At 40.0% G+C, this 25665-nt stretch overlaps 2 protein-coding genes across 5 annotated transcripts; both read right to left on the reverse strand.

Annotated features, from left to right (window-relative positions):
- Positions 1–772: 772 nt before the first annotated feature.
- Positions 773–8886, reverse strand: LOC132327970 (C-C chemokine receptor type 5-like). 3 transcript variants are annotated; one of them, XM_059847719.1, is made up of 4 exons: positions 8514–8886; positions 8020–8119; positions 7394–7460; positions 773–4425 (listed from the first exon to the last, which is right to left on the reverse strand). In XM_059847719.1, the coding sequence occupies exons 2-4, from the start codon at positions 8020–8022 to the stop codon at positions 3344–3346; spliced, it is 1152 nt and encodes a 383-aa protein (XP_059703702.1). In that variant the 5' UTR covers positions 8023–8119; positions 8514–8886; the 3' UTR covers positions 773–3343. The 3 variants fall into 3 exon arrangements, with proteins under 3 accessions (XP_059703702.1, XP_059703703.1, XP_059703693.1); XM_059847720.1 differs by lacking the exon at positions 7394–7460 and having other exon boundaries at positions 8514–8884; XM_059847710.1 differs by lacking the exon at positions 8514–8886 and having other exon boundaries at positions 8020–8372.
- A 6270-nt stretch (positions 8887–15156) lies between these two features.
- Positions 15157–25432, reverse strand: LOC132328002 (C-C chemokine receptor type 5-like). Of its 2 annotated transcripts, none has more exons than XM_059847788.1 (3): positions 25287–25432; positions 18712–18863; positions 15157–18067 (listed from the first exon to the last, which is right to left on the reverse strand). In XM_059847788.1, exon 3 carries the CDS (start codon positions 18054–18056, stop codon positions 16986–16988), a length of 1071 nt encoding a protein of 356 aa, XP_059703771.1. In that variant the 5' UTR covers positions 18057–18067; positions 18712–18863; positions 25287–25432; the 3' UTR covers positions 15157–16985. The 2 variants fall into 2 exon arrangements, with proteins under 2 accessions (XP_059703771.1, XP_059703778.1); XM_059847795.1 differs by lacking the exon at positions 25287–25432 and adding an exon at positions 22516–23038.
- Positions 25433–25665: the final 233 nt, after the last annotated feature.

Raw genomic sequence — 25665 nt, forward strand, 5'->3', positions numbered from 1 at the left:
GTGTAGGACCTTGCGTTTCACTTTCATTCTTGTAGATTGTACTTTCCAAACTGTGGCCAAGAACATCAAATGCTCTCCTTCTGGATCAGGGTCTGGAATCCTGAGCCCCACTCTTGGCATCTGCCTGCATCATGACACAGTGACCCTGCCTACACACCCAATGGACCTCTCTTCCACTTCTAGTGACCACAGTGGCTTGCTGCTGTTTGCATAATACTGATAATGCCTGTAGTGGGGGGAGTCATTAGATTAGGAGATTTTCTTAGGAAAAGAGAGCACAGCCTAAATTAGGTTGGAAAAGACCTTTGAGATCATTAAGTCCATGACACAACACAACCCTGTCAACCAGACCATGGCACCGCACAGAGAGCCACATCCAGTCTCTCCTTAAACACCTCCAAGGACAGTGACACCTCCCATTGGAAAGCCCATTCCAATACCTAATCACTTTTGTGTGAACAAATTCATCCTAGAAAATGTTTTGAATGAGGAAAGCGCCAAAAGCCTGCCTAGGGTAGTGCATGTTTGTAGGCATCAAACTTTATAGTGAGACCACATGGTGGCACTGTAATCTTAAAAACTGAAGTGTGTGCTTAAGTCCGCTGTAATCGTCAGATTTTAGCTAGATGACCTAATTACTTAGGTCACTAAATACACTGGAATTCTTTTATACGCTTATTTATTTAAAAAAACACTAATATAAATAATCTAGGATCAGTGTGAATTGTCTGAGATACTGCTTTTCCCATTGGTAAATGTAAACAAAATCAAATGTAATGACAACCAAAATAGCATATTTATTATTAGATTATTAGTGACAAGCAGTCAAGAGCACTGGAGTTATATTGATGGTTTTTTGATTATGCTGGTTCTTAGTCCGCTTGTAAAACCACAATTTTGTCCTGCCTGTTCTTTCAGTGTTATGAAGAGGAATTTATTTTCCTTTTTCATTCTTCTGGGCTATTCTAAAAAATGGGGAAGGATCAAGAAGTCTAACAAAAAAGTTAACCAACTTTTTTGGATGGCATAATACAAAGTATTATTACAGTTATTGGCAGAGTCCTTAACTGAATATACCAGCAGTACAATCAAATACTGTGTTTTCAATTGTCTCCTTGAATGTGGATCACAGTTCATTGCAGTTGCTGAACTATGACTTGTTTTCATGTACTGAAGTGTGATCCCTTTCCAGTGAAGTGATGGAAACCCTTGATAAGCTGCCAAACTGCTGGGCCACCAATCTCAGTTCTACCTCTTTCCTCTGGAAGCTGCTTGTTGCTTAGAAAGATCCATGATTAGAGGCCCATGCTGTAGAAGGATCAGGGCAGTTTTGACGTGCCTCTCAGAAAGCTTATCAGTGTGCCCACGCATGTTTAGTTGTTGTGCTTTGCTCCCAAAGGGATGACAAAGAGGAATTACTGTGTTTGGCATCAAAGCCCTCCAGAGAAAGTAGTTTCCTAAAGGCAAGGTGTTTTTAAGACCAAGAGAAAGTTCTTGTTAAGAGCAGAATAGTGGCTCATTACATGGCTAGTGCGGCAGGAACAACTAGTCAGAATAAAATATAAAATTGTTTTCATAAATGTATTCTATAAGTAAAAAAAAAAAAAACCCAAAAAAATCCAGCCTGACTAGAAAGTGTGTATTTGTCATTATGCTGATATATTTGTCCATTTTAAAAGCATGTACTAAGTCCAGAAAGTAATTGATACAAATGGCCTTAAAGAAGAGTATGCAGATGGAAATCTTGTAAATGAGATGAGAAGGTGTGGTATACTTCTCTTACACTTCCCATGTGGATGTAGTTCCAAAGTGGTGCTAATATGACAAAATAAATAACACAAAACAAGTGGTTTGATAAGTAAAGATTTCCCTATTTCACTTCCTGTTTTCGCAAGCACTTTCCACTGTAAAATTTCTTTGAAACATCTTGAAACATTTGCTTCTTTGAAAATATTATTTAAAAGGCTCTCAAGAGAAGCTGCGAAACAGAAATTGCCCTTCTGGATAGGAACAACAAACAAAATATTCACTTTTTATTTCCTGTCTCCAAAGTTGTCCAATACCATATGTCCTAGGGGTAATATAAGAACTGCTAAAAGGAGAAATTGGACCAAATTAATTAGTACTGTGATCATGTTGTGTTCTTAAGCACCTGAGTAGCCCAATATTTATTACATGTTTTCTATGTGTTCCCATGCTTTACAGGTTCTGAGCTTTATGGAGAATCAGTCATATTTAATCACCAGTCTTACTAATTATGAAAATTTTGCTCTCTGTAAAACTCCTAAATGGCAAAAACCCCCCATTGGCACAGCTACCCAAATGATACCAACTTCTGAAACAAAAGAGAAATGGTCTATGCCCTTGACTCTGTAGAACAGGGAATATTTTTACTTATTCAGATGTTTTGTTAACTTAAATATTTATAGCATACTCCTATATCTAAAAACATCTGTGTCAATCCAGTTCAGAAATAATTTTCACATCTGTTTCACCACTGTTGTAGCAATAGCCATTATGCCTGCATTCATTTTTTTTTAAGTTTTTCTCTTATGTAGGCTACAAAAAAGGCAAGCAAAATCACTGCACCAAAAAACTAAAACACTCTTCACTCACTCTCCACATTTGATCCAACCTGGTTAAAGCTCCATATGAAACACTTTATTTTTAAAATACTGTCATCACACTGATTTTCTGATCAGCTATAGGACATTAGTTTTTTAATGATAGCTCAATTATATTATCTTTTTAGCACGAATAGCATATAAAAGAACAGATGAGTAAAAGAAGAATCAAACTAAAAAGTCACTCAGGTATTAGCCCCTAGCAGTTAGAACTATTATGAGAAAGATCTAAGTGGTTAGGACTCAACCATACACAAAGGAAAATATACCATGAAATATCTGAGTCCATTCTAAGTGTATAAAATATTCCATTCCATGCTGTATGACAGACCTTAGTAATTTAGACTTATTTACAGAGACAGACAACCAGACTAGTAAAAAATATGACTGAGACTGAGTATCAATGAGTGAGGTATCTTGTGTGATGTACAAAGTCAAGAGAATTTTCCAAAGAACCAGTGTAACTTTATAACCTCAAATTCACTTCAGAAAATCTGTTAGCCTGCTAGATCAGGCTCCTAGTCAGGTAATTTGCTGCATCTTTTTCATATATTTACAAATACCCAAGTCTGTGAGCAAATGCAAACTTTGGTAAATGTGTATTCTATGATTTTTCTTTTTTCAGCTGCCTTAGAGACAATATCCAGGAGAGATTCAGCAGGCTTTTATGGTAGAGTTGATCTCACAAGAGTCAAATTCGTTTTTTCACTAGACATAACTTATAACGCAGCAGAAACTTCTTGTTCTCCAGTAGATTGTGTGTAGGTGGAGCTCGCTCGTTCAGCTGTATCAGCATAGAAAACAGGACAGTATTTAGACAAGTGGACTGCAATCTGCTTTCGGAAAAAGCTGCGAAGATATTTTCTAAATTTTTCTCCAGCAAAGGCATAGATTACAGGGTTCATACAACAATGGATCATTGAGATTGTTTCTGTCACTTGGATTGCTTTGTGCAGTTGACCATTTCCTTCACAAGTAGAGATGGAAAATGCGCCTTGAAAATCACGCAAGAGAATGCAAATGTTGTATGGTGCCCAGAAAAAAAAGTAGATAATCATGATAATGAAAATAAGCCTGACTGCTTTATGTTTCTTCTCATTCCTACATTGCAGTAACGTCTTTATAATTCGTGTGTAGCTGAAGATCATGATTAACATTGGAATAAGAAGTCCCAGGATGTTAATTTTTAAGGTGAGGAATTGCTTCCATGTATTCCTCTGCTCTGATGGATAATGAGCACTGCAAGTATAGCCTGAACTTTCTTTCTGAGTTTTGTGAAATACTACCCCAGGGACAGAAATAAGAACAGCAACAGCCCAAGTGATGACGCTGGTGAGGATGCCGTAGGTAACTGTCCTGGCTTTCAAAGCAAACACCGCGTGCACTATGGCCAGGTACCTGTCCAGGGTCAGCAGGATTATGAAGAAGATGCCACTGTAGAAGCCAAGGAGGTAGACACCTGAAAGAATTCGACAGAGTGCCTCCCCAAAAATCCAGTCGTGAACTGCATAATAAGCCCAAAAAGGGAGGGAAAATACAAAGAGCAGATCAGAAATTGCCAAGTTGAGCAGGTAGATGTCAGTCATACTCTTCAGCCTCTTGTATTTTAGCAGGATAAGGACAACAAGCATGTTGCCTGTCAGGCCAAATATCACCACTAAAGAATAAAGAGGTGGCAAAAATTTTGCTGCAAAGTGCTTTTCCTCAGTTGCAGGGCAAGGCGTGGAATCGTCATAGTCAATTCCTGTTGTCGCTTGCCAGTTGGTGTAGTCTGTGGTTTCATTTCCCATGGTGTATTGGTCTGGAAATGAGAACAAAAAAGACATTAAACTAAGGGAATCTCCAAGTTAGGAGTGAAGAGAATGAAATATGCTGATGTGTTCTCATCTGAAATGAGGTCTGCTGATGAGCACACAAGCATTACCATGTCAAGAGAATGAAATTGCAGAGCTCCCAGGAAACTCATCCATACAGCTGTGCAGTCACACTGCTTCAAGTTGGAAGTATGCAGTGTGTCAATTCCCACATGTACATTGTCATGTGTATTTTTCCTTCTCAGTAGAGATCATCAGCTGCCTGGCTAAACCAGAAACAGAGGAATGGTGGATTGAATCTGAGCCATGGCTATTCTTGATTTAGGCACTCTGTGGTGGACTGACCTTCCCTTGCTAGGATTCAGGGCCTGGGAGGTGAGTGTGCAGGAGAGAATTGAAAGCCATCAGGCAAATTCTGCTGCACACTGGGAGCAGAGAAAGGCTGTGACTGTGATGTCAGGCTCCCCAGCTGCCAAAGCCTCCCTTTTTTCCAAGTCCCTGGTAGCACTGTGAGCCAGATGCAGAAGCATAGATTTGTTTAACTTGATCTCTGAAAAGCTCAGGACAACTGTCTTCTCACAGACCCCCTGAGAACACAGAAGAGCTCCTATGTGTCCCATGAGAAGCTGGACAGAGGATTTTGTGAAGTGTCAGAAGGACCAAAAGTGCTCCCTGGTCACTTAGTGAGGAAATGCAGTCAATGCCTTTGGTGGCCACTACTTGCTGTCTGCTTAAGGGGCTGCTCTGTCTTCCTGTGCCATCACGACTGCTTTGATCAGATACTGGATGACAGACAGGTGGCTGCCCATGGCATGGTGTTAGTTTTGAAATCAGCCTGTTCCTGGAAATGTCATGCCTCTTCTTAGACAAAGGCAACAATGTCCGATGCAGAAGAGTTCAGGCAGCGTGTCTGGCCCAGGTTGCTGTGTGATCCCTGAATGCTCATGTCATGCACCAGTGTTCTCTCCTTTCCTGACTGCACTTTTTTCAGTGGTGTGCTCTGCCCTGTGTGATTGCAGGCATCTTTTGCAGAGACCACAGTCTCAAAACCACCACCATCTCATTCTGTCTGCACTTGAGTTCTGCAAGTCTAAATGTCACTGAAGAAACTCAGCCCATGGCTGGGGTGACTGAGACAGGCCCCTGCTCTGCTTTTTGGTACAAACTCATAGTGCTCCATTCTTACTTAGAGCCTGTTAAATCCCCAAAGCATATCTTTGTGCCTGTAGATAAAACCTCTCAAGAGAATAGACTATTTACTGCTGTAAAAACAAATTGCTTAAAATGCCAGTGTCCTTAATCTGTGTCAAAGTAGTTGACTTAGCTAAACCTAACTGAAGTCTTGGGGATGGGGCTATTTGCTAGGTATGTGACCTTAAAAATGAGGTTCTGCTGCCAGCTCCTGATGGAGATTCCTATGCTGCATGGTGCCGATATGCATCTGCTCCAAAAGAGGAAGTTTTGTTGGAGCAAAATCTGCACCTTGTGCAAAAATAAATGCTGCTTTTGCAAAAGGTTTTTATGCTCTTTCCCCGAGTTTTTGAGTCTGGCTACCAGCTCTGCTCCCAAGAATAATAAGAAAAACAACATTCATGTTCAGACATTACTTTGGTATGTTGAGTAAGGTGCAAAGTTTTCTTTTGGAGAATGAGGAGTAAGAGAATATTAGCAAATTGTAATTTGCTGTGTCTCAGCTTTGCCCAGATACAATTTCTTGATGGCAAATAAGTGCTGTCAACCTCTTCAAAGATTGTCTTTTAGGAAACTCTGGCAATCTCTGTGAAACATTTTTTTCCATAGTCATACTTACTATGTAGTTATTACAATACAGCAGTTATGGTTTTGTTGGTAAAGGAAGTGGCTGTGGCTCTGTCTGTTGTCAATAAATATCTTGATTTTAAAGTAGCTAAGGGTTTATATTTCTTAAGTACTTTCAGCAACACTTAAAAAAAATAGTTTGGTCTAAAACATTAAATTCTTTACTTCAAAGCCTGATGAGACTTGGGCATTACCCAAGTAAATATTTAAGATTTCCTTCACCGAGACTTTCTAGATCCATGTTGCATGCCCTGACAGTACATCCCTGCACATAGCTGAGTATCCTGATTTACAATGTGCAAATCAGCCATGCTGTATGCTGGGATTATGGGATGAGTGCCAGACCCAGCACTTCCTGTCTTGCTCATTTTGCACCTGTGGGATGGTCATGCATAAATATGGGTATAGAAAACAACTAAGTCATAAACAGAGAGTGGGTTTTTATGAGTAGGTGATTGATAGGATTCATAGCAAAATGCTGCCTTGATATTACTGTGATAATAATTTTTGTGACAGACCTTTCTTCCCGTTAACTGCTATCTCAATGCCTTCTCTCTTTTTCCTCTGCCTTCCTGGAATGACTACCAAATCTTCCCTGCATCTTGTCTTTTTCCTTACAACCCTTTCTGCATGCTAAAGTTATGGCTTCCCCTTTGAGCAGTTGCTCCTGCTAGCCAAGCCCCATTCCTCTAGCCAAGCCTTTGCTTCACAAGTCTCTCTGCAAAAGTATTTACTACTCTGAATTGAGTATAGTATCCAGCCCATGCTGATGATGGAGACTAAAAATACTAATTTGGAACCCAGAAAAAAGAACTATAAGCAGGTTCGTGCTTTAGCCTATAATCTTGATGTTTTAAGAGGCACTGTTGGCAGCTGGTTGGAACATTTCACTGGATTAATCAGTTCACTAACTAGAGGGATGTCTGACTGGGCTTATATTTCCTGATCATTAAAAAAACCCTGAAAGGTAGTCAACAAAGATCCCAGAAGAAATTATATTTTTAAAAAAGTTCTATATAATTTTGAGTACAGTTTAGACAAATGCAATAATTCCAGAAACCTGCAATCTGCTATACAAATTCTGTTTCTCTGTTTGAGAAGATTAGCAGTAATTAATTTTTTAAAAGAAAGGCTCACCATAGAAAAGATGAGTAAACTCGTGTCCCTGTTTCATGCTGAGTTTCAGGTCACAGCTTTCTGTGTTCTAAGAGGCAAAGATTTTATTAAAGTGAGTTTCAGTTCATTTGCATAGTCCCATAAAATGATAATAATTTTAAGGCTGTGGCAAATGGAGGTAAAGTGCTAAGTGTAAAGTCCTGCATGTAAACAGGATCCAATCAGTCAGTGTCTGAAATACAACACTGATTTTTCTGTAGTCATCCTATGAGAAGCATAAGTACTCTTAAATAACTCAACATTCAAACAACTGTTTTGAAGTTGCAGTTTTAAAATCCATATTTCCATCATTGCACATAATTTTTGGAAACAAAATCAGGGAGGCATACTGCATTATGTTTCTTATTCAGATAAATCACTAGAGATTTATTTCTTTCCCTACCTGGATGCTCTGCTCAAGTCTTCTAATGATTTTGTCCTTTAAAACTAGTGTATTCTGTTTAACATATATTATGCATTTTGCCAGGGTGATTTTTAAAGATGAGTACACTGGCAGGATTCCACTAGTGTGTTTCACTTCAGACATCATACTACCTATGTAGCTACTAAATGTAAAAAAAAAAATTAAAAAGGCAAAGATGACTTACCATGTATCTTATCGTGCAGGTGATGTCTTGTATTCTTACAACATGAGTAATGCTAAAATTACTTGTCCGTCACAAAAAAGAAGGTCAAAAACACGTCTTCCTGTGTGAAGAAGGATGTATCAGTTTGAAAACTTCAAGCAAAAAAATCTATTCTCATTTAAAAAAAAAAATGAAGGAGCAGTTCTCTGGTTCTCTTTTTTCTAAAAATGGGTCATCAGATGTTACTTTTCTAACTCTTGAGACGTGCAGATATGTTGAAATTCTAGCGGATCCTCCTAGGAGTTGAAGTTTCACAACCCAGCACTATAGTTTTAGAAAAAGGGTTTATATAATTATTTTATCTTTTTCTTTTAGCTAACCTGTTCGAATCAAGTACAGTTTACATGCGGTTCATCCCTTTGCATTTTTAAGTCATTACATTTCTTTTATGTTTTTCTGTCCTTTAAGAAATTGTGAAGCCTTTGAATAAAGTTTTTGCTTCTATTCAGAATTACCTGCACTTTCTGTCGTCTTGCTCTAGTTGCAGTCCTTATATTTCAGGATAGTTGATCAATCCTATTTTTCTTTCACCTTGTCTTCTCAACTATATTTTTTAATCCCTCTCATAAAGCTATGACTTAGTCTATGTAGTGAGCTAAAGCTAAAGTCTGATCTAAGAACTAAAGTGTGATCTTTTAAAACATCACTGTTACTAATGTTTTGGAATTAAGCTTTAGAAAAGCCTGATAAAATCTGATCTCTTATCGATTTCCTTTCTCATAGCTGATTTCTCTGACTTTTAAACTGAAGCTGCACTGTGAGCAGATTTCTAGATCCTTCCTGGACATCAAAGAAATTACAAAGAAGGTAGGAAAAATACAGAAAGCAGGAAAGGGAATGGTGCCTGACCAAATGCCAGAGAACCCCTTAGATAGAACCCCTGAGAAGATACCTGGTGAAGTACCACCCCCTGCCTCACTTTGACATTTCTTGGTAGGGTTCTGGAGGATCTCATCCCATCAGTGAAGGCACTAAAGGGATGCCTTTTCTGCACTTACTCCTTGGTATCCTTAAAAGATTTTAAAACAAAAGCACAATGATGTCTTTCATTGGATGCTGCCATTCCTTAACAGAAGTCAAGGGAATCACAACTTCTGAGTTATCCCTCAGGTCTGTGGGGAGACAGTAAAGAGTGAAAAGCTCACACTCTTTTCCTTGCCAACCCTTCTTTGCACGAGGAACTAATCTTTATTCCATAGTACAAATGAATTTTTCTCTTCCTTTCCTAATCAGCTGTTCCAATGAGCTCTTTAAAGGCTGGAATTTCAGGATCAAAATTAAAGGCCCTTGAAGGGTATTCTAAGGGCATGTTCACCCCACCATGCTTGATGGACTGACTATATTAGACTCCCTACACAGTCCATGGAAGTAGCTGCTTCTAATACTGTTTCCACTACACTTAAGACAAGTTCCCAATTACTGCCTGACTTTCCTGGATAAAAAACTCTGCTTTCATACTGAATGCTTATTATTCTGAAGCAAGGTATTGTGTCAAATTACTTTTTCAATATATAATTTCTAAACAATCTACATACTAAAATTAATAAATATTTTAAGTATCTCGTCTTGAAGACTGCATAGATTCCTGTATGTTACATGTTACTTAACCCACTGGAGACTCTAAACCCTTTCATAATTTCATACTATAGGAGCAGGGGAAACAGTCTCAAACCTGTTGCTGGACTTGCCTGTTTTTCATCAAGCTTTTTAATTCTAAAATATGCTCCTGCAAAACTTGCCTACAGCATTTTGACTAACTACCACTACTGCTTTAAACTAAGACCTGTGGTAGGGTGGTCTTCAGAAATAGTCCCACAGATTCATTGGCTTCATTAATGAGTTTGATTTTGTTGATTATAGCTTTTAGTTCCCATAGCTCAGTCTGGTCAGCAAGCACAGTGTGGCATGTTGTTTACTGATGAAGAGTATTGCACACCAACAGAGGGCCTCTGCCACTCACGGTTGTAACAGCTGAATAAGGGGAATGCACTTGGTCTGCTCACCAGCTGCATCTTACAGCTGGATGAGAAAATCCCCAGAGAGAGTGTGAATTGCTGTGGCACTTGGCAGCCCAAGTACTGGGTTGTGTGGCTTTATTGCCAGCACCTGCAGGATATATACAATTAGCTCTACCCCAGCTGCAGATATGCAGAGCTGCTGGGAGGCCAGATTTGGTCAGGTCTTGCATGAGGCTGTAGGTAAGCCAAATCCCCTTTGTGCTCTTTGTGGGGCATTGGGTGATGTGCTGTTCATCAATGCTATTAGTGTGGGAATCCATAAAATCAGAGGGTTTTGGGAAAGCTACAAAAGGCAGGCCTCAGAGACAGCAGAACTGTGATTAGAGCTAAGCAGTAGCCATGAGATAGGTCAGCAGAAAAATTATTTAAAAAGTAGAAAAGCAAGGACGAGTAGAACAATGGTCCGTGTATTAATGCTTGTCTAGGATAACTTCCTAAGCTGCAGAAAAGTTTATCCAGCAAGATATTAGGAAGTTCGACGCTTAATAATGGAGCTCTGTGCATTGTGTTTTAAGGCTTACAAGCGGGCATTGTATTCGAAATAAGCAAGTATTGTTTTAAGCAAAGGTACGTGTGCTTATAGTGGTTGGATGGAACCACTGTCAATATGCTTCTGCTTTGTGTGATTGGTCAAAAAAGTTATAAAGTAAGTTGTAATATTAAGTTCTTTGTCTGCTGCTTGGGATGTGAGCTGATGGCATCTTCCCATTGTCATAGCCATATAATGAGACTGATGCTGAAAAATAAAACAGCTCAAGGCACGTTCCACAGCAGTCCCATCCCATTCGTGGTTTGTACATAGCCCCCGACCGGCAGTAATTAGGACAAGACCTTTCCTGTAGGAATTGGTCTCCCATCCAGTCTGAAATTTCAACACACTAATCTGGGACTGATCATCTTAATGTTATCTCACCTCCTCTTTTCTGCTGCCTCCATCTTTTGTGTGTGAACACAGATATGGACAATGCAAGAAACATCTGTTGTTGTAAGTCAGATTTTTCTCTCCTTTTCTCAATCCCTTGCCAAGCATTTCTTTGAATAAGGTGCACTGCTGCTTGTCATGAATGCCAGTGGATTTTAAGACTTGTTACCTAAGCTGAATCTTATCATTTTAACAAGAAACTGAAGCTATTGTTCAAATAAAAAAGTAATGATTCAGTGGGCTGATATAGCTTTAAATTTTACCTATCATGGTTTTCATTCAGAGATGAGTAGTTCTGCTTAGTGGTGTGATGCTCCTTCCCTCCATAAAGATATTCCTGGAATGGAAGTGAGCTACATTCCCCATCTGTGGTGCTCAAGTTGAGGCACTCAGCAAGTGTACAGCCATGTACACTGAGTGTCAAGCCAAGCTGCATTTGTCAATCTCTCCTATCCAATGTTTGATTATATGATTCATCTTTACAGCAGTCAGCCCATCACACTGAAGGGTCAGTATCTGGGTGGTATGGCACTCCCAGAGGAGATGCTGTAATTATGTGAGACTTACACCAGTACCAAACTGGCTACACTAGGACACATACCAAAACCTCACATACCACTGAGATACACAAGTATCATCAAGTATAATTATGGGTACAGAAATGTGAATTTTCAACTTACAGTTTCCATTCAAGTTATTGCAAACTTGCACCACCTGAAGAAGAAAGGCTGGGGGGAAGAAGGAACCCTGGAACAGAATGACAAATATCTTTCTTAGGTATACACAGTGCGATAGAGCACAACTGTCTTATTAAAAGTCTATTGCTACAGCAAAGATTAATCCTTTTCATCTGGAGAAGAGGTCAAATAAAGACAAGTGAACATGAACTAGATTAATCTTGTTGCTTGTTCTATTCACGACATCTGTGTCCAAACTGAGTTAGTATTAGCATGTATTTTCTTTCATCAGTAGTAAATGTCTTTGTCTTGAAGAGGCTGAATAAAAATCCAATTCAAACTACTTTATTGCTCAGGCTATTTTTTCTTATCAGCCTTCTCTTTCAGGCTCTCAAGTTCTGGTGACTCATCATTTGAGCCACCATCACAATCACACCCAATCTTAACATCTGTGAGATGTATTCTTTTGAGGAGAACAGGGGAAAAGCACGATGTACCACACCCTAAGATTTTTATCATATAGACTAGAGAAAAAAACCCAAAACACTTCCCATATTGGTGAAAAAGAAGATAGGTAACAAAACCAAATTCTGGAAGACACAAGCATTTCTAAAGCTGATGAACATTTCTGCACATTGCTGTTTATTGTCAATAACATCAAAGAAAGGCTGGCAGCTCTTTCACCTATTATTTTTATGCTGTTTGTTTCTTTATGGTAAATCTGTCACATATGTCATTATAAATTGCTGCACATCCTGTCTCTTATTGCCATGATATAATTTTTGTTTTGGCTTTCTTCAAGCTGCTCTTACTGAACAATATTTCCTTATGCAGCAAAGAAGAGAATGTTGCTTCCTTCTACTATTTTTAACCATGTTTGTGATGTATGCGCTACCAATTTGTAGATAAAGGGTTGTCATTATGCAATAGATTTTACTTTTGGGCCACAGTTATGCATTTCACAGAATTTAATCTCTCAGAATCTAATTTTTACACAGGCCTTTAATTCACACACTTTGGGTTTTTTTTTCAGGTACAGTAATAGTACATAAATTCTAGCTCTAGAGTTTGGCGTTTTGGGGCTGTCTTGTCTGTGCATTGGATATGCTTCTCCTATGTACCTGTAACTCCTGGATCTTTTCCTAAGCAGGCTGGGAAAATCACACACCAATTTTTTCCCAGTGAAAACTAGGTTACACAAAGGACAAACAGAGACTGTTTGATGAGAAAGTATATCCCAGTAAGGCAATGAGCTAGCTTGAGAGAGGTAAAAATTCACCAAAGTATACTACAGGATACATTAAAGAACTTAGGAAAAATTAAGGAAGAAACAAATATGCAGGAACCAAAATCTATAACCTGAGAAGTAAGAATAGGAGGACACTATATATCAAGCTACAAAGAAAATGAAACTGTTGATAAAGCCAAAGAAGATTGCTTAGTCATTAACAGAGTTAAATACCTGCCTATACACTACGGTTGCCTCTTACTCACAAAACCCCCTCTTCAAAGGGCATGCAGGGTGAAGGAAGTGTGCACTCCCTTAAATGGAGATCAGAGAATGCAAAGCCTAGGACTTCAGCTTTAGGTTGGTGCATATGTGGAAAATGTTGATTTTTTTGTTGTTCAAAGCATATAAGAATGAGCACCTGGCATTTTGGGGGTGTGCTAGCTTTGCGGATTTGTGACCAAGCACCCATCTCTGCCCAGATATAAAATAAAAAAATATCTCAACTGCATGTGTGAATCAGCTTATTGCACATCATGTCAAAGAATCCACGCCCAGGACAATGCCAGCCCCTAGAAACCAGAAAATACTTTCAAGAGTCAAAGGTTAGATATAGTCTGTAATTGTCCATACCTTATATTAGTGTCCCTGCAAGGTATGTCCAGATGGCTCTTTTACTTCCATCTGTTTGGTTTGCGTTCCATTCAAAAAGTCAGGTATCAGGATAGGTTGTGTGGTATGGGTATCCTACTGGCACAACCCTGTACACAGTTCTGGAGAGCTGAACATCACTTGGAGGTTTGTGCAGTTTTGGATATTGGCCTGTGTTTCTAAAAATGCTGCCCTCCTGTCTCTCAGTGCTGGGGTCCCACCTTCCCAGCATCAGTCATTCCAGATTTCAAACATTCAAACCAAGATTGCTCTCACTGTCACCAGATGTACAGAACATATTGGCAGTGACACAAACTTCTACAACCTTTTTTTTTTTAAATCCTCCTGTTCAATTTTTTTAATAAGGTACAGCTCCTAGTAGGCAAGTGTCACCAAAATATGGGTACAAAGCATATTGCACACATTTGTTCTGGCCTGGTTGCTATAGGTATTCTAAATGCACCAGAATTTCCCAGTTTGTTTTTTTTTTTCCCTCTGTTAGCTTAAATTTTTTTATTACTTTATTAGGGTGTAATGCTTCTGAGGCCCCAGTGACCACACTAAACACTTCCTAGTGAAGGGCAGTAGGCATCAGCAGTTGAAAACAGCAGCAAATTAAATTTCAAAATGAGCAGTATCTGCCTGTTGTGCTGTTTAATCTGGTCAGTGTCATGTAATTCTCCTGGCACTTTCTTTGTTTCTAATTAACTGCAATAAGATACCATGTAAATTTGTCCTTTTATTCTTTTTTTTTTATCCCTCCTGTAATTTTCACTGGAAGGAGAGGTGTTTGTTTTGGAGCTTCATAACTGTAAGTCTCTCTTATCATGCAGGGGCATGTCACAGTGCAAAACTGCAATGAAGAATCAAGGATTATCCTGCTTGGGCACATAACAATAGCACAATGTTTAAGTTTAGTTTATTTGTGTTCCTGCAGCACAAAATAGAAGTTTGAAATCAGAATTAAAAAAAAAAAAAAAAAGAGGAGGGGGGAGTGGTTATAGAATTTTGCTTATCCTGTGGTGGATAGATAAGAAGAGTGTGCAGGGGAGAGAAGGAGGTGTGGATTATAGGCTAAAAAAAGGAATGGGCACAATGAAACAGGGAGAATGGTAGGGTGAAGCAGGAGCATATTTCCATATTGAATTTTGAGGGCTTAATTTCCTTACACATAAAAAATGGGACAACAGGCAACTGCTTGTCTGGGATCGCTCTATATGGTGCAAAGAGATCTCAAATTTGCTGTGGAGAGTCTATGGAGAATCCTGGTTTATTCCAATATTAATATAGTAACTTCTTTTATTGCCATTCTTTCCCTATTCATAATGCACACAACTCTGTTTCTCCAAATCTCACTAATTTAAAATCTGTGGCCCCAGACTTTCTCCAAAGTTATTGTAGGTCACTCTTCTCAAGTTTGCTAATGGATAAAAGCTATGCCAGCTGCAGAAGCTTCTGGACTGGGCAGACAGTTCTGTGTTTGCTTGATTTGCAGTGTGGTATTGCAAGTGCCCATTTGTCTTTTTCTCATCTCCACTCTGAGAGCAAAGCCAATGCACTTTTTCTTACAGAAGAGAACATGGGCTACAGGGTATACACATATTTCCAGACACTGATTTTATTAATTTCACTGCATTAACATGAAAACAGGAAGAAATTTAATTCCAACAAGAGAAGGAGTTACAATTAAACACAGCAATAGAAATATCACTGTTACAGTCAGATTTGTATTGCACGGACCTAATTTATGCTTTAAAATGATAAAGGTGCTTTCACATTGTTTCAGTAAAGAAAGTAGAAAAGAAAGAAAAACTATTATTTTTAAGCCAGGAAGTTTACTGTGAGGATAATTTCTGGTCTTTTGTGTAGTCTGTCTGTGGCTGTTAACCTCACAAGGTTACAATAGCTGATGGGATAAAAGCTAACAAAAAGAAGCATTTTAAGGCAAGACGAAGAAGAGTATTTGCACCGCCTAGATTAAGGCATCTGATACCCAAATTAAGAGGCTGAGATTTTCAGGTTCCTTCCCCAGCTGGACAATTAATCTTCCCCTGAGACTAAATCCCATGACTGCTTCTGGCTCAGGCACTTCTTATTCTCTACTGACCACTGAGGGACCTTGAAGAGATTTGCTGTTAATTCAGGCATCGACATCACATGCCTGACCTTAAGTAGCATGGAATTCCCTCTGGTGTCCTTGCTGGAGGTTAGTTGAACCTGCCCCTCCAGATTTCCATGAGCAAGTCCTTGCATGCATGAGCTGTGCCCTTCCAAGGAAATGGGGAAAAAGCCAGAAGGACAGCTTACTTGCATAAGGAGTGCTCACCTGCACTTCTTTACAGTTTGAAGTAGGAAATTGTCTGCTATGCTCCTTCTTCCTCTTCTTTGCTAACCCCATGTCCCTAAAATTCCTTTCTTTTACAGGGAAACTCTCAATGGTGGAAAAAGTATTTGGCCATTGTACACCAGTAGGCCAATGGTCTCAAGTCTTCAATCAGAATGCAGTTCTCTTTGAAGCACCAGTTGGCAAGAGGCACTCTTCCTGGGAGGGCAGGAAGGTATGCCTTGTCTGGAAGTGGCTGATTTTGCAGGTCCAAGGCCATTGTCTTCCTAGAAGTGTATCCCAAAGGTCAGAGTTGCTGTGTGTGTGAAGAGCATGTTTTTCCCATGCAGGAGCCTAACCTGACACACCAGTGTCACATGTTGCTGTGTCGACTCTTCTTCTGCACATGATTTACCCGTCCAGAACTAGGGAGGCCTGTTCTCAGTGCTGTGCTCACATCCTTCAGAGAGTCCTGATATTTTGCTCATACAGAAACTTGCATTGCACATACCAAGGTAATTTTAATTCAGGTCTTGCAGATCTTTGCTGAAGGGCCTTTATTGGTTTCATTTTGTTTCTTTTTTTTTTTTTTTTTCTTGGAGGGATGAGACTTGTCAGAAACCAGCTCATGCTTTTTAGGAGTGCATCATTGTCTTGTACAGTCAGTAAACTTGGTGTATGCAGTTGCTTGAAGAATTGCACCCACAAAAAGAACAATGTTGCTGATTAAAACCACACTTTGGGAAAAGTCAGCAACTGAATGGTGATTTGGCAGACATAAAATTAAAAAGCAAAAAACAAAATGCTATAACTTAGTTATAGCTGTTAAAGGATTATGTTTAAAAATGACTGCACTATTAGCAAAACAGAAAAATTCTTGGGTTAAATGGTCCCAGTAAGATCTTGTGATCTTATTACCTCTTAGACTTTTCAATATTGTATTCCCCTCTCAATAAACCTCAGTGGATAGATTTTTGTAAAAAAGCACGACCATATTTGTCTGGGTCCTATTTAAATCTCGATGTGACCCAGGATGCCTTAAGGATGTGCCACTCCTTAAGGCAAAGCAAGTGATGCAAAATTTACTAGCTAATGTTCTGATGTATTTTTACAGTCCAGTAGAGATGTCATGCTCCGCAGTGGATTGTGTGAATGTGGAACTGACTCTTTCCAACTTTTCTCGATACAGACTTGGACATTTTTTGCAAAGGTGAGGTGCGACTTGCTTTCGGAAAAAGATATAAAGATAAGCCCTAAATTTTTGTCCAACAAATACATAAATCACAGGATTGATGCAACAATGGATCATTGAGATTGTTTCTGTCACTTGAATTGCTTTCTCCAGTTGACCTTTAAGTTCACAAGTTGGGCTGAAAAATGAATTTTGAAATGTATGCAAAAAAGAAGAAATATGGAATGGTGTCCAGAAGATGAAGTAAAAAATCATGATTACAAAAATAAGTCTGACTGCCTTCTGTTTTTTCTCATTCTTGGATCTCAATAATGTTTTTAGAATTTGTGAGTAACTGAAAATCATGATGAGCATTGGAACAATAAGCCCCAGAATGTTCATCTTTAAAATAAAAGAGTACTTCCAATTAATTGTGGAATCACTTGGATAATGAGCACTGCAAGTATAGCCTGAACTTTCCTTCTGAGTTTTCTGAAATACTGCCCCAGGGACAGAAGCCAAAACAGCAACAGCCCAAGTGACGATACTGGTGAGGATGCCGTAGGTAACTGTCCTGGCTTTCAAAGCAAACACCGCATGCACTATGGCCAGGTACCTGTCCAGGGTCAGCAGGATTATGAAGAAGATGCCACTGTAGAAGCCAAGGAGGTAGACACCTGAAAGAATTCGACAGAGCGCCTCCCCAAAAATCCAGTCGTGAACTGCATAATAAGCCCAAAAAGGGAGGGAAAATACAAAGAGCAGATCAGAAATTGCCAAGTTGAGCAGGTAGATGTCAGTCATACTCTTCAGCCTCTTGTATTTTAGCAGGATAAGGACAACAAGCATGTTGCCTGTCAGGCCAAATACCACCACTAAAGAATAAAGAGGTGGCAAAAATTTTGCTGCAAAGTGCTTTTCCTCCGTTCCCATGCATGGTGTCGAATCGCCATAGTCAAATTCTGTTGTCGCTTGCCAGTTGGTGTAGTCTGTGGTTTCATTTCTCATGGTTTATTGGTCTGGAAAGGAATAAAAGACTATTAAACTAGGGGAATCTCCAAGTTAGGAGTGAAGAGAATGAAATATGCTGATGTGTTCTCATCTGAAATGAGGTCTGCTGATGAACACTCAAGCATTACGATGTCAAGGTGTGAAAGAGAATGAAATTGCAGAGCTCCCAGGAAATCCATCCATACATCTGGGAAGTCACACTGGTGCATGTTAGAAGTAAGTGTGTCATTTCCCACGTGTACATTGTCATAGGCATTTTTCCTTCTCAGCAGAGCCTGCCAGTTGCCTGAGCCAGGGAGAGAGGATGGATGAATTTAATGAGTTGAGGGTAGTTTGGGGCTCTTGTGCTTGTCAGTAGCTTTCCAGAGGAGTGTAAAAAGCCAGGAAGGCAGCCTCAGGAGAGCACTGTGCCTAGCATGCAGAACATAGTTTTGCTTCTCCTTGGGATCTGGCCACCTGCTCATCGTGCTGCTCCATCCTGTAGCCCTTACCCACGGAGAACCAGGAACTGGTCAGGTGTAAATGGTGTCTGCAAAGGCACTCTGAAGTGGGTGAAAAAAAGCTGACTTCAAGCACTTCTTCAGGTTGCTTCAAGTGACATTCTGGGAGCCTTAATACCCATGGGAATTAGGACAGTACTAAACATACCTACCTGTGCTATTGTGCGTCTTGAAGAGCGGAAAGTTGGCAGTGTTGGCAGTGTTAAAATGGCAAACCCTGGGTCTTTTACAGAGCCTAGGGCAGGTTTAGGCAGCGGAACTGTGCTGGTTTCAGATAGCTCTGGGATGAAATTGCTGCATGGTCCTGTAGAGAGAACAGACAGACAAAGATCTTAGCAAAGGATGCAAAAGAGTTGCTGTTGGAGTGGCCTCTAATACCTATTTCTGTTGTGGCATCTTTCTGTTATCTGAAAGGCTTCTCCACTGCTGTTTGGGGATGTAAGGAGTTTTGATTCCTTGTTTCAGTAGTTGTTTACAGCCCTTACCCTGTAGCTGCAAAGTTCAGATTGGTAGAGTGTCTTGGAGGGGGCACAAAGGCAAAAGGCAGCGTTACGGCCGTAGCTAAGAGTGTGCACTACAGTTCTTCATGTGATGTTGTTCTTCACCCTTTGTCAGTCAGTGTTTCCAGTAAGGCAACAATGAGGAAGTGCAAGGGTTGTGCAAACCCTCTGTCCCTTCTGTTTTGGTTTAGGGATGGTTGGAGGGACTGGACTTCCCCTGCAAGAATGGGTCTGGGTGTCGGCCCCCCCAGCTGCCAAAGCCTCCCTTTTTTCCAAGTCCCTGGTAGCACTGTGAGCCAGATGCAGAAGCATAGATTTGTTTAACTTGATCTCTGAAAAGCTCAGGACAACTGTCTTCTCACAGACCCCCAGAGAACACAGAAGAGCTCCTATGTGTCCCATGAGAAGCTGGACAGAGGATTTTGTGAAGTGTCAGAAGGACCAAAAGTGCTCCCTGGTCACTTAGTGAGGAAATGCAGTCAATGCCTTTGGTGGCCACTACTTGCTGTCTGCTTAAGGGGCTGCTCTGTCTTCCTGTGCCATCACGACTGCTTTGATCAGACACTGGATGACAGACAGGTGGCTGCCCATGGCATGGTGTTAGTTTTGAAATCAGCCTGTTCCTGGAAATGTCATGCCTCTTCTTCGACAAAGGCAACAATGTCCGATGCAGAAGAGTTCAGGCAGTGCGTCTGGCCCAGGTTGCTGTGTGATTCCTGAACGCTCATGTCATGCACCAGTGTTCTCTCCTTTCCTGACTGCACTTTTTTCAGTGGTGTGCTCTGCCCTGTGTGATTGCAGGCATCTTTTGCAGAGACCACAGTCTCAAAACCACCACCATCTCATTCTGTCTGCACTTGAGTTCTGCAAGTCTAAATGTCACTGAAGAAACTCAGCCCATGGCTGGAATGACTGAGAGTCAGCCCCTGCTCTGCTTTTTTGGTAGACAGTCAATTTAATTATGTGCTGGGCCATTCTGAGCTGCAGCAGGCAAAATTTTTGAAGTGTCTTAAGCTCATGTCAGCTTATTCAGCTTTTTGAGAGAAGGCTGTTTTCCTGATGTATAATTACAGAGCATTCAGGATCCAGAGGACATAATTTTGATTTGGATTTTTATCTTGGTGGATATATGTGTAATAAAAATAACCTTCTTGAACAAATTTTGTTGTTTACATGGTATTAAACAATTTTTTGTGTGTATATATGCACAAGTAAATATACATACACCTATATATATGTCGGAACTCAGGACATTCCTTTGGGAGTCCGGAGTTTCCTGGGACCCTTGCCAGGGGGCTCGGAGACCCTGGCACACAGCCCAGAACACCAGTGGGTTCGATTATGAACCACGGAATAACTTGTCACCTTTATAGAAAGAGATAAAAGCCACAATAGTGTAAATAGTGTAAGAATAAAATAATTACAGAGTCTAAATGTAGGTTTTAGGATTTTTGGTATAGGGGTTTCTGGTGACAAGATGGAGGGATTTGGGCGTGTCTAGTCCTTCTTCTTCTTCTCTACCTCCATCTTGTCTGGTGATGTTGGCACTTTTAGATTGGTCTAAAGTAGAAACTCACTGTCTAATATAGATGATAGGTATTGGAAAATAACTGTAAATATTGTACACGTAGTTTGTGGTATATAAAGATAACACCGCCCTGGAGGAGGGGGGAGTGCCTCTGGCTGTCCTGCCAAACGGATCTCGGCTGGACAGGGAGAAAGAACTTTATAGATAAGATGCAATAAACAATCTTGAGACCGAAAAAATGAAGAGCCCTGACTTCTTCTTCAAGTACCGGGCTGGGAAAAGAAACTTTCGAACTTTAGTCGGGGTCACTCTGACCAGCTAGAAAGACAGCCCCCGGCATATATAGAATCACAGTTCTGTAGAATTGTAGAATGATTTAGATCAGAAAAGTCCTCTAAGATCATTGAGTCCAGCCATTAACTTAACATTGTCAAGTCCACCACTAAATCATGTCCCTAAGCATCACATCTACACAGCTTTTAAATACCTGCAGGGATGGTGACTCAACCACTTTCCTAGGCAGCCTGTTCCAGAGCTTGATATCCCTTTCAAGCTTTCCCCTTTCCCTTTCTTCAAGTGAAGAAATTTTTCCTAATATTTGATCTAAACCTGCCTTGGTGCACTTAGCCTTGTAGAATCTTTGTATCTGTATAAAAAGAAAGTAACTTGTTTTCTTCAAATTTTGGTACTTATTTTGAGTTGTAACAACAGCAGAAAATAATTGTGGGAGCAACAAAACTAAAGTTAACAGACTCCCTATAGATTTGTCTCCTTTGCTCTCCAAGCCTTGTGTCCTGTGAAAGGTTGACCCCAGCCAGCAGCTAAGGCCCCATCTGGTCAACCCACTCCCACACAGCAGGATCAGAAGTGCTGAAGAAAAGAAACTTGCAGGTTGAGAAAAAGCTGAAAAAGAGAATGAAACTGAAAAAACCCGCAAGAGGTAATACAAGGACAAATGCTTGCCATGTTCAACAAGTAGGCAGATGCAGTCCTTGAGCAATGCCTACTCTGGAAAAAACTTCCCTCTGCCTCTAGTTTGATTCCTGAGCGTGATGTTTTATGGCACTTTTGGTCACTTTGGGTCATCTGTCTCAGCTGTGCTCACAAACCTAAAAGACATCACCATAAGGGATGCTGGGAAGCAAAGTAAGTCCATCCCAGTCAGACAAAGCTTGCCTTTCCAACACCACAATTTGGCTCTTGCCCTTTACAACTGACACTGACCCTGGCTAGAAAGACAGCCTGTGCTGAGGTTGTTTTATTTACTGGCTCTGACCTGGTAGGAAATCTCACAGTATTTGTATGGTCCTCCTTTTCAAAAGAAGCAAAAAATATTAAAAATATTTTCTGAGATGCTTCTTTAAAAAATGATTCTCTTTTGCACACAGGCAGAGTTAATCACAAAGAACTCTAGAAAACTGACTTGGATAAAAAGCTCTATTACTGATTGCACTTGATTTTAATTTTTTTCTTTTATCTCTAACCATATTTCCCATTTTAATTTTTGTGCAGAAAGAAGCATCTTCTGCAGAAGTTGTAGCCCTTGACATGATGTCTGGTTTTGGCTCTTAAATTATCTAGGTGTCAACCTTCAGAAATAAGTGTTACAGCAAAGAGATCCCCAGGTTTATCTCTGCTCTTGTGCTGTTCAAACATAATCGGAGCCATTCTGATTTGAGAACTCGTATTTAATTATTTAGTTTATTTCCTTTTTTTTTCTGTCCAAAATTACGTATGAATATTCACAAAGTCTTAATTATTTTCATTTTCTGTACTGCATGTGGCCATCAGTGACCACTGTCCTGACCACAGTCCCACTGTTTCTGCATGCACAGGGTAGTTTCAGTTGCTGGCAGAAATTTTGAATGATTTTTGCAAAAGTAGGCAGCATGTCAAGGCTAAGGTAGACATATAAGAGGAGAACTTACTAATTTATCCTGTGTTTAACCACGTAAGAGTATCTAAATACATGAAGAGTCCAGTAAGAAGCTACTGTTTTTTCCCCTTGTTCTGAGTTGCGAAAGAAGCTGGATGCAGAGAGGTCTGGCCAAGCAATGGGCCAAATACCAGGACCCTGGAAAAAAAAATTCTTGCAAAGACCATTGAGTTACATCTTAAATGGGATAAAATTTGGCTTGCTGAATACTTGTACTTTGTGAGCCCAAATAAACATAATTTCATTTCTCTTAAGTTTTAACAAAGCTGTACTTGTGGCAACATCAGAGATTCTTGTAATGAAGGTGCAGCCCTGAAGTCTTTCCAGATTTCTGTATTTTGGCTGCTTTGAGAGAAGCCTCACTAGCTCTTGAGCATTGGCTGCTATCTACAGTGTCACTTTAGGCTAGAAGATGTCTAGGTGCTGGTAGGACTATCAGACATGATATTGTCATGTCATTCAAGCAAAGCAGCTCCTGAGTTGCTGTAGTGACTTATTTAGGGATGACATTTGTCACAGCCCAATGAGTCTGCTGTACTCTAGAGGGGATTTGGACAAAGCTTCCCCTCAGAAACCAGAACTTGTAGTAACTACAAGTTACAAGAGCATCTGTGCATGAACGGAGCTCCTTATCTCAAAACTGAATGACCTTCCCAAAGTTCCCTTCAGCTTTTTCCAATTTAAGAAAAGATTTCTCTTTAGAAATGTGTGAGCAGGTAACACTGCTACTGCCCTCACCCTCACTATCCTTCTTTCACAAATGGCAACATCTGGCACACAGAAAAAGAAATTGCTTAATGACTTGTAGTCAGCCTAAAAGTGTGTGTCAGCAGCATCTAGGGCACATTTTGGAGAGAAGTGCAACATAGCACTGAGTAATACTGAAACTTGAATAACAAAAAATAATACCACATATTCGGATAGCAGGGTCTGCAAAAGAGGTACCCAGTGTTTCCTGCTCATAGCTCTACCTCTTTAACTTTGCCTTTGACTTTCTAGGAGGAGCAAAAGTGCAGAGAAATCTGTGCACAAACAGCTGCACTTGCTTGGAGAGCAAGCATAAAAGTAAGAACTTTTCCTGAGTTACCAGGAAAGATGAAGGAAAAGATGGAAGTGTAAACTAAATACTCTGTGTAAGACTCTAAACTGATAGTTTCCCTCAAAAACAACTTTTCATGTGGTAGTGACCACAGGATTTCTTTCTAGGATTTGACTGGGCAAAGAGCCCCTTCCAAAATTAAACCTGGCCTGGGAAACCTCTTCCTCTTTTCTAACAGCTGAGCATTAGAAACATTCAGAATTACTTGCCTCCTAACTGATACATTTTTTCAACCCTGAAAAACTTTGAAAGTAAAATATATTCTGGGCTGAAAAGAGCAGGCTTAATTCTCTGTGAGCCCGCAGGATCTGATTGTTTATGTTCCCCACCAAAACCGGAAAGACAGTCTGGGAAAAATTTTGAGCTTTTCTGCAGTTAAATAGAGTCAGTCTACGGGCCTCAAGACAAAATAAGTAGGATGTGGTCTTACCTAAACAAATGTAAAGTAAAGGAATATCATAAGCACTGAAAATTAGCATTCTGAGAAAGAGAAATTAGAGACATGGATTAAGGATCTTCCTCCAAATCATGAGTATTTGTATACATAGGCTCTTCTCTTGTGTAAGCTAACTTCTGGGCTAGTATGTCTCTTAGGGGTTTTTTTGGCTGTGGTTTGGTTTGGGGGTTTTTTTTCAGTATCTGATAAAACATTGAATTGGGAGTAGTTCAAGCAGCAGTTGTAGTCACAGCCATTCTGAGGATGAACTCAAGTACGAAAGGGAAGGCTAACAGCTTGGAGTGGAGGTTGCCAGCATATGCCAGAGGATAATGTGATGTCCTGTTATTGCTCCAAGGGTCTCTACACTGAGAGGTTCAAGCCCTCTGCTCTGTTGTTGTCAGCTGTTCCAGGCAAATGACGGTGCAATTCTCCCAAGAATGTAAAAAAAATGAAAAAGAATTTGTAGGCTATTGAAGGTTTTTTGCTAATATACAAGTGGCAAATCTTGTTTATCCAAGCAGGGGAGCTCATCTTTTTTTGGGTGTGAGTAGAAAAATTCCAGGGTAGTACTGATGATTTTTATCCATGTAAAACCTCATTAACAAAAATTGCAATCTGGGTATAAAACTGATACCTCGTTGAGATGTAGCTGAGGTATGGAGTAAAGACTTTCTAATGTTGTGACTCAGAGACATCACATTAAAAAGAGGACCAGTCACAATATCCCTTTAAAAAATGATAATGAAATAACACTTTTAACAGATTAAATGTTTGAATAATACATTTAATAATACAAAGAGAAACCCCCTGCCAACTGCATCTGGCAGAGCAAGATGTGATTTAGATATGGAGCATTTAAGTTAATCATGAAGGATTTAATGTATGACCAATTTTTATACTTAGCAGACTGCAACTTCAAGCTATCAATCTCCTGGAACTGCTTCAAAACCGAGACCCAATAAGTTTCTGGTACAAAAACAAATTATCATTTTCTACACCAATTGTCCAGTTGAATTCTCTACTTTCACATTTAGCCTTATCCCAAGCTCTAAGCTAGTTATAAGACCCAATTGTTCCCAAACATATTATCTCTGCTGAAATGTCAGAGGTAATATCTGTTACTGCCACTGTCATTAGGCACAGAGACTCCCCACTTAATGAATTTCTCTTAAATATACACACATGTAGATGGAAAGATAAGGGGAAAAAAAAATCAGCTACTCACTGTTTCATCAAGTTGGTCTAACTGTGGGTGCTTCTTCTTTGTGACCGAACATATATCTGAAAATAGGAAACAGCACTTCCTGTGATATATTGCAAAGGGGGGTGAGCTCCTTCTCCCCTGAAAAAGCTCAGTTTCCAGGATGAAGTCAGAACTGGTGGATGAAGACTTTATGGGTGCCAGCTTGTTCTACTCCAGCTGGAACTACTCCATCTCTACAGGGTTAAGTCTGGCTGGTTCAATAAAATCCCATTCTCAGGTCAATAAGTATTTCTATCTACTCTGGAAACTTCTAATCTCAATTTGCTCTCTTCCAGTTTGAATCCATTGCACCTCGTCCTGTCACCCATGCCCTTGTGAAAGGCTTCTCTCCTTTCTTGGA

The sequence above is a fragment of the Haemorhous mexicanus genome, chromosome 1 (assembly GCF_027477595.1).
Source record: "Haemorhous mexicanus isolate bHaeMex1 chromosome 1, bHaeMex1.pri, whole genome shotgun sequence".
NCBI classification, from domain to species: Eukaryota; Metazoa; Chordata; class Aves; order Passeriformes; family Fringillidae; genus Haemorhous; species Haemorhous mexicanus.

Excerpts from the sequence above, each read along its gene's own strand:
- LOC132327970 (XM_059847719.1), bottom strand. Across the intron at positions 4,426-7,393 it reads GTTTACTCATCTTTTCTATG|ACCAATACACCATGGGAAAT; the intron begins GTGAGCCTTTCT and ends TCTCATTTCCAG.
- LOC132328002 (XM_059847788.1), bottom strand. The coding sequence starts at position 18,056 with ATGAGAAATGAAACCACAGACTACACCAACTGGCAAGCGACAACAGAA.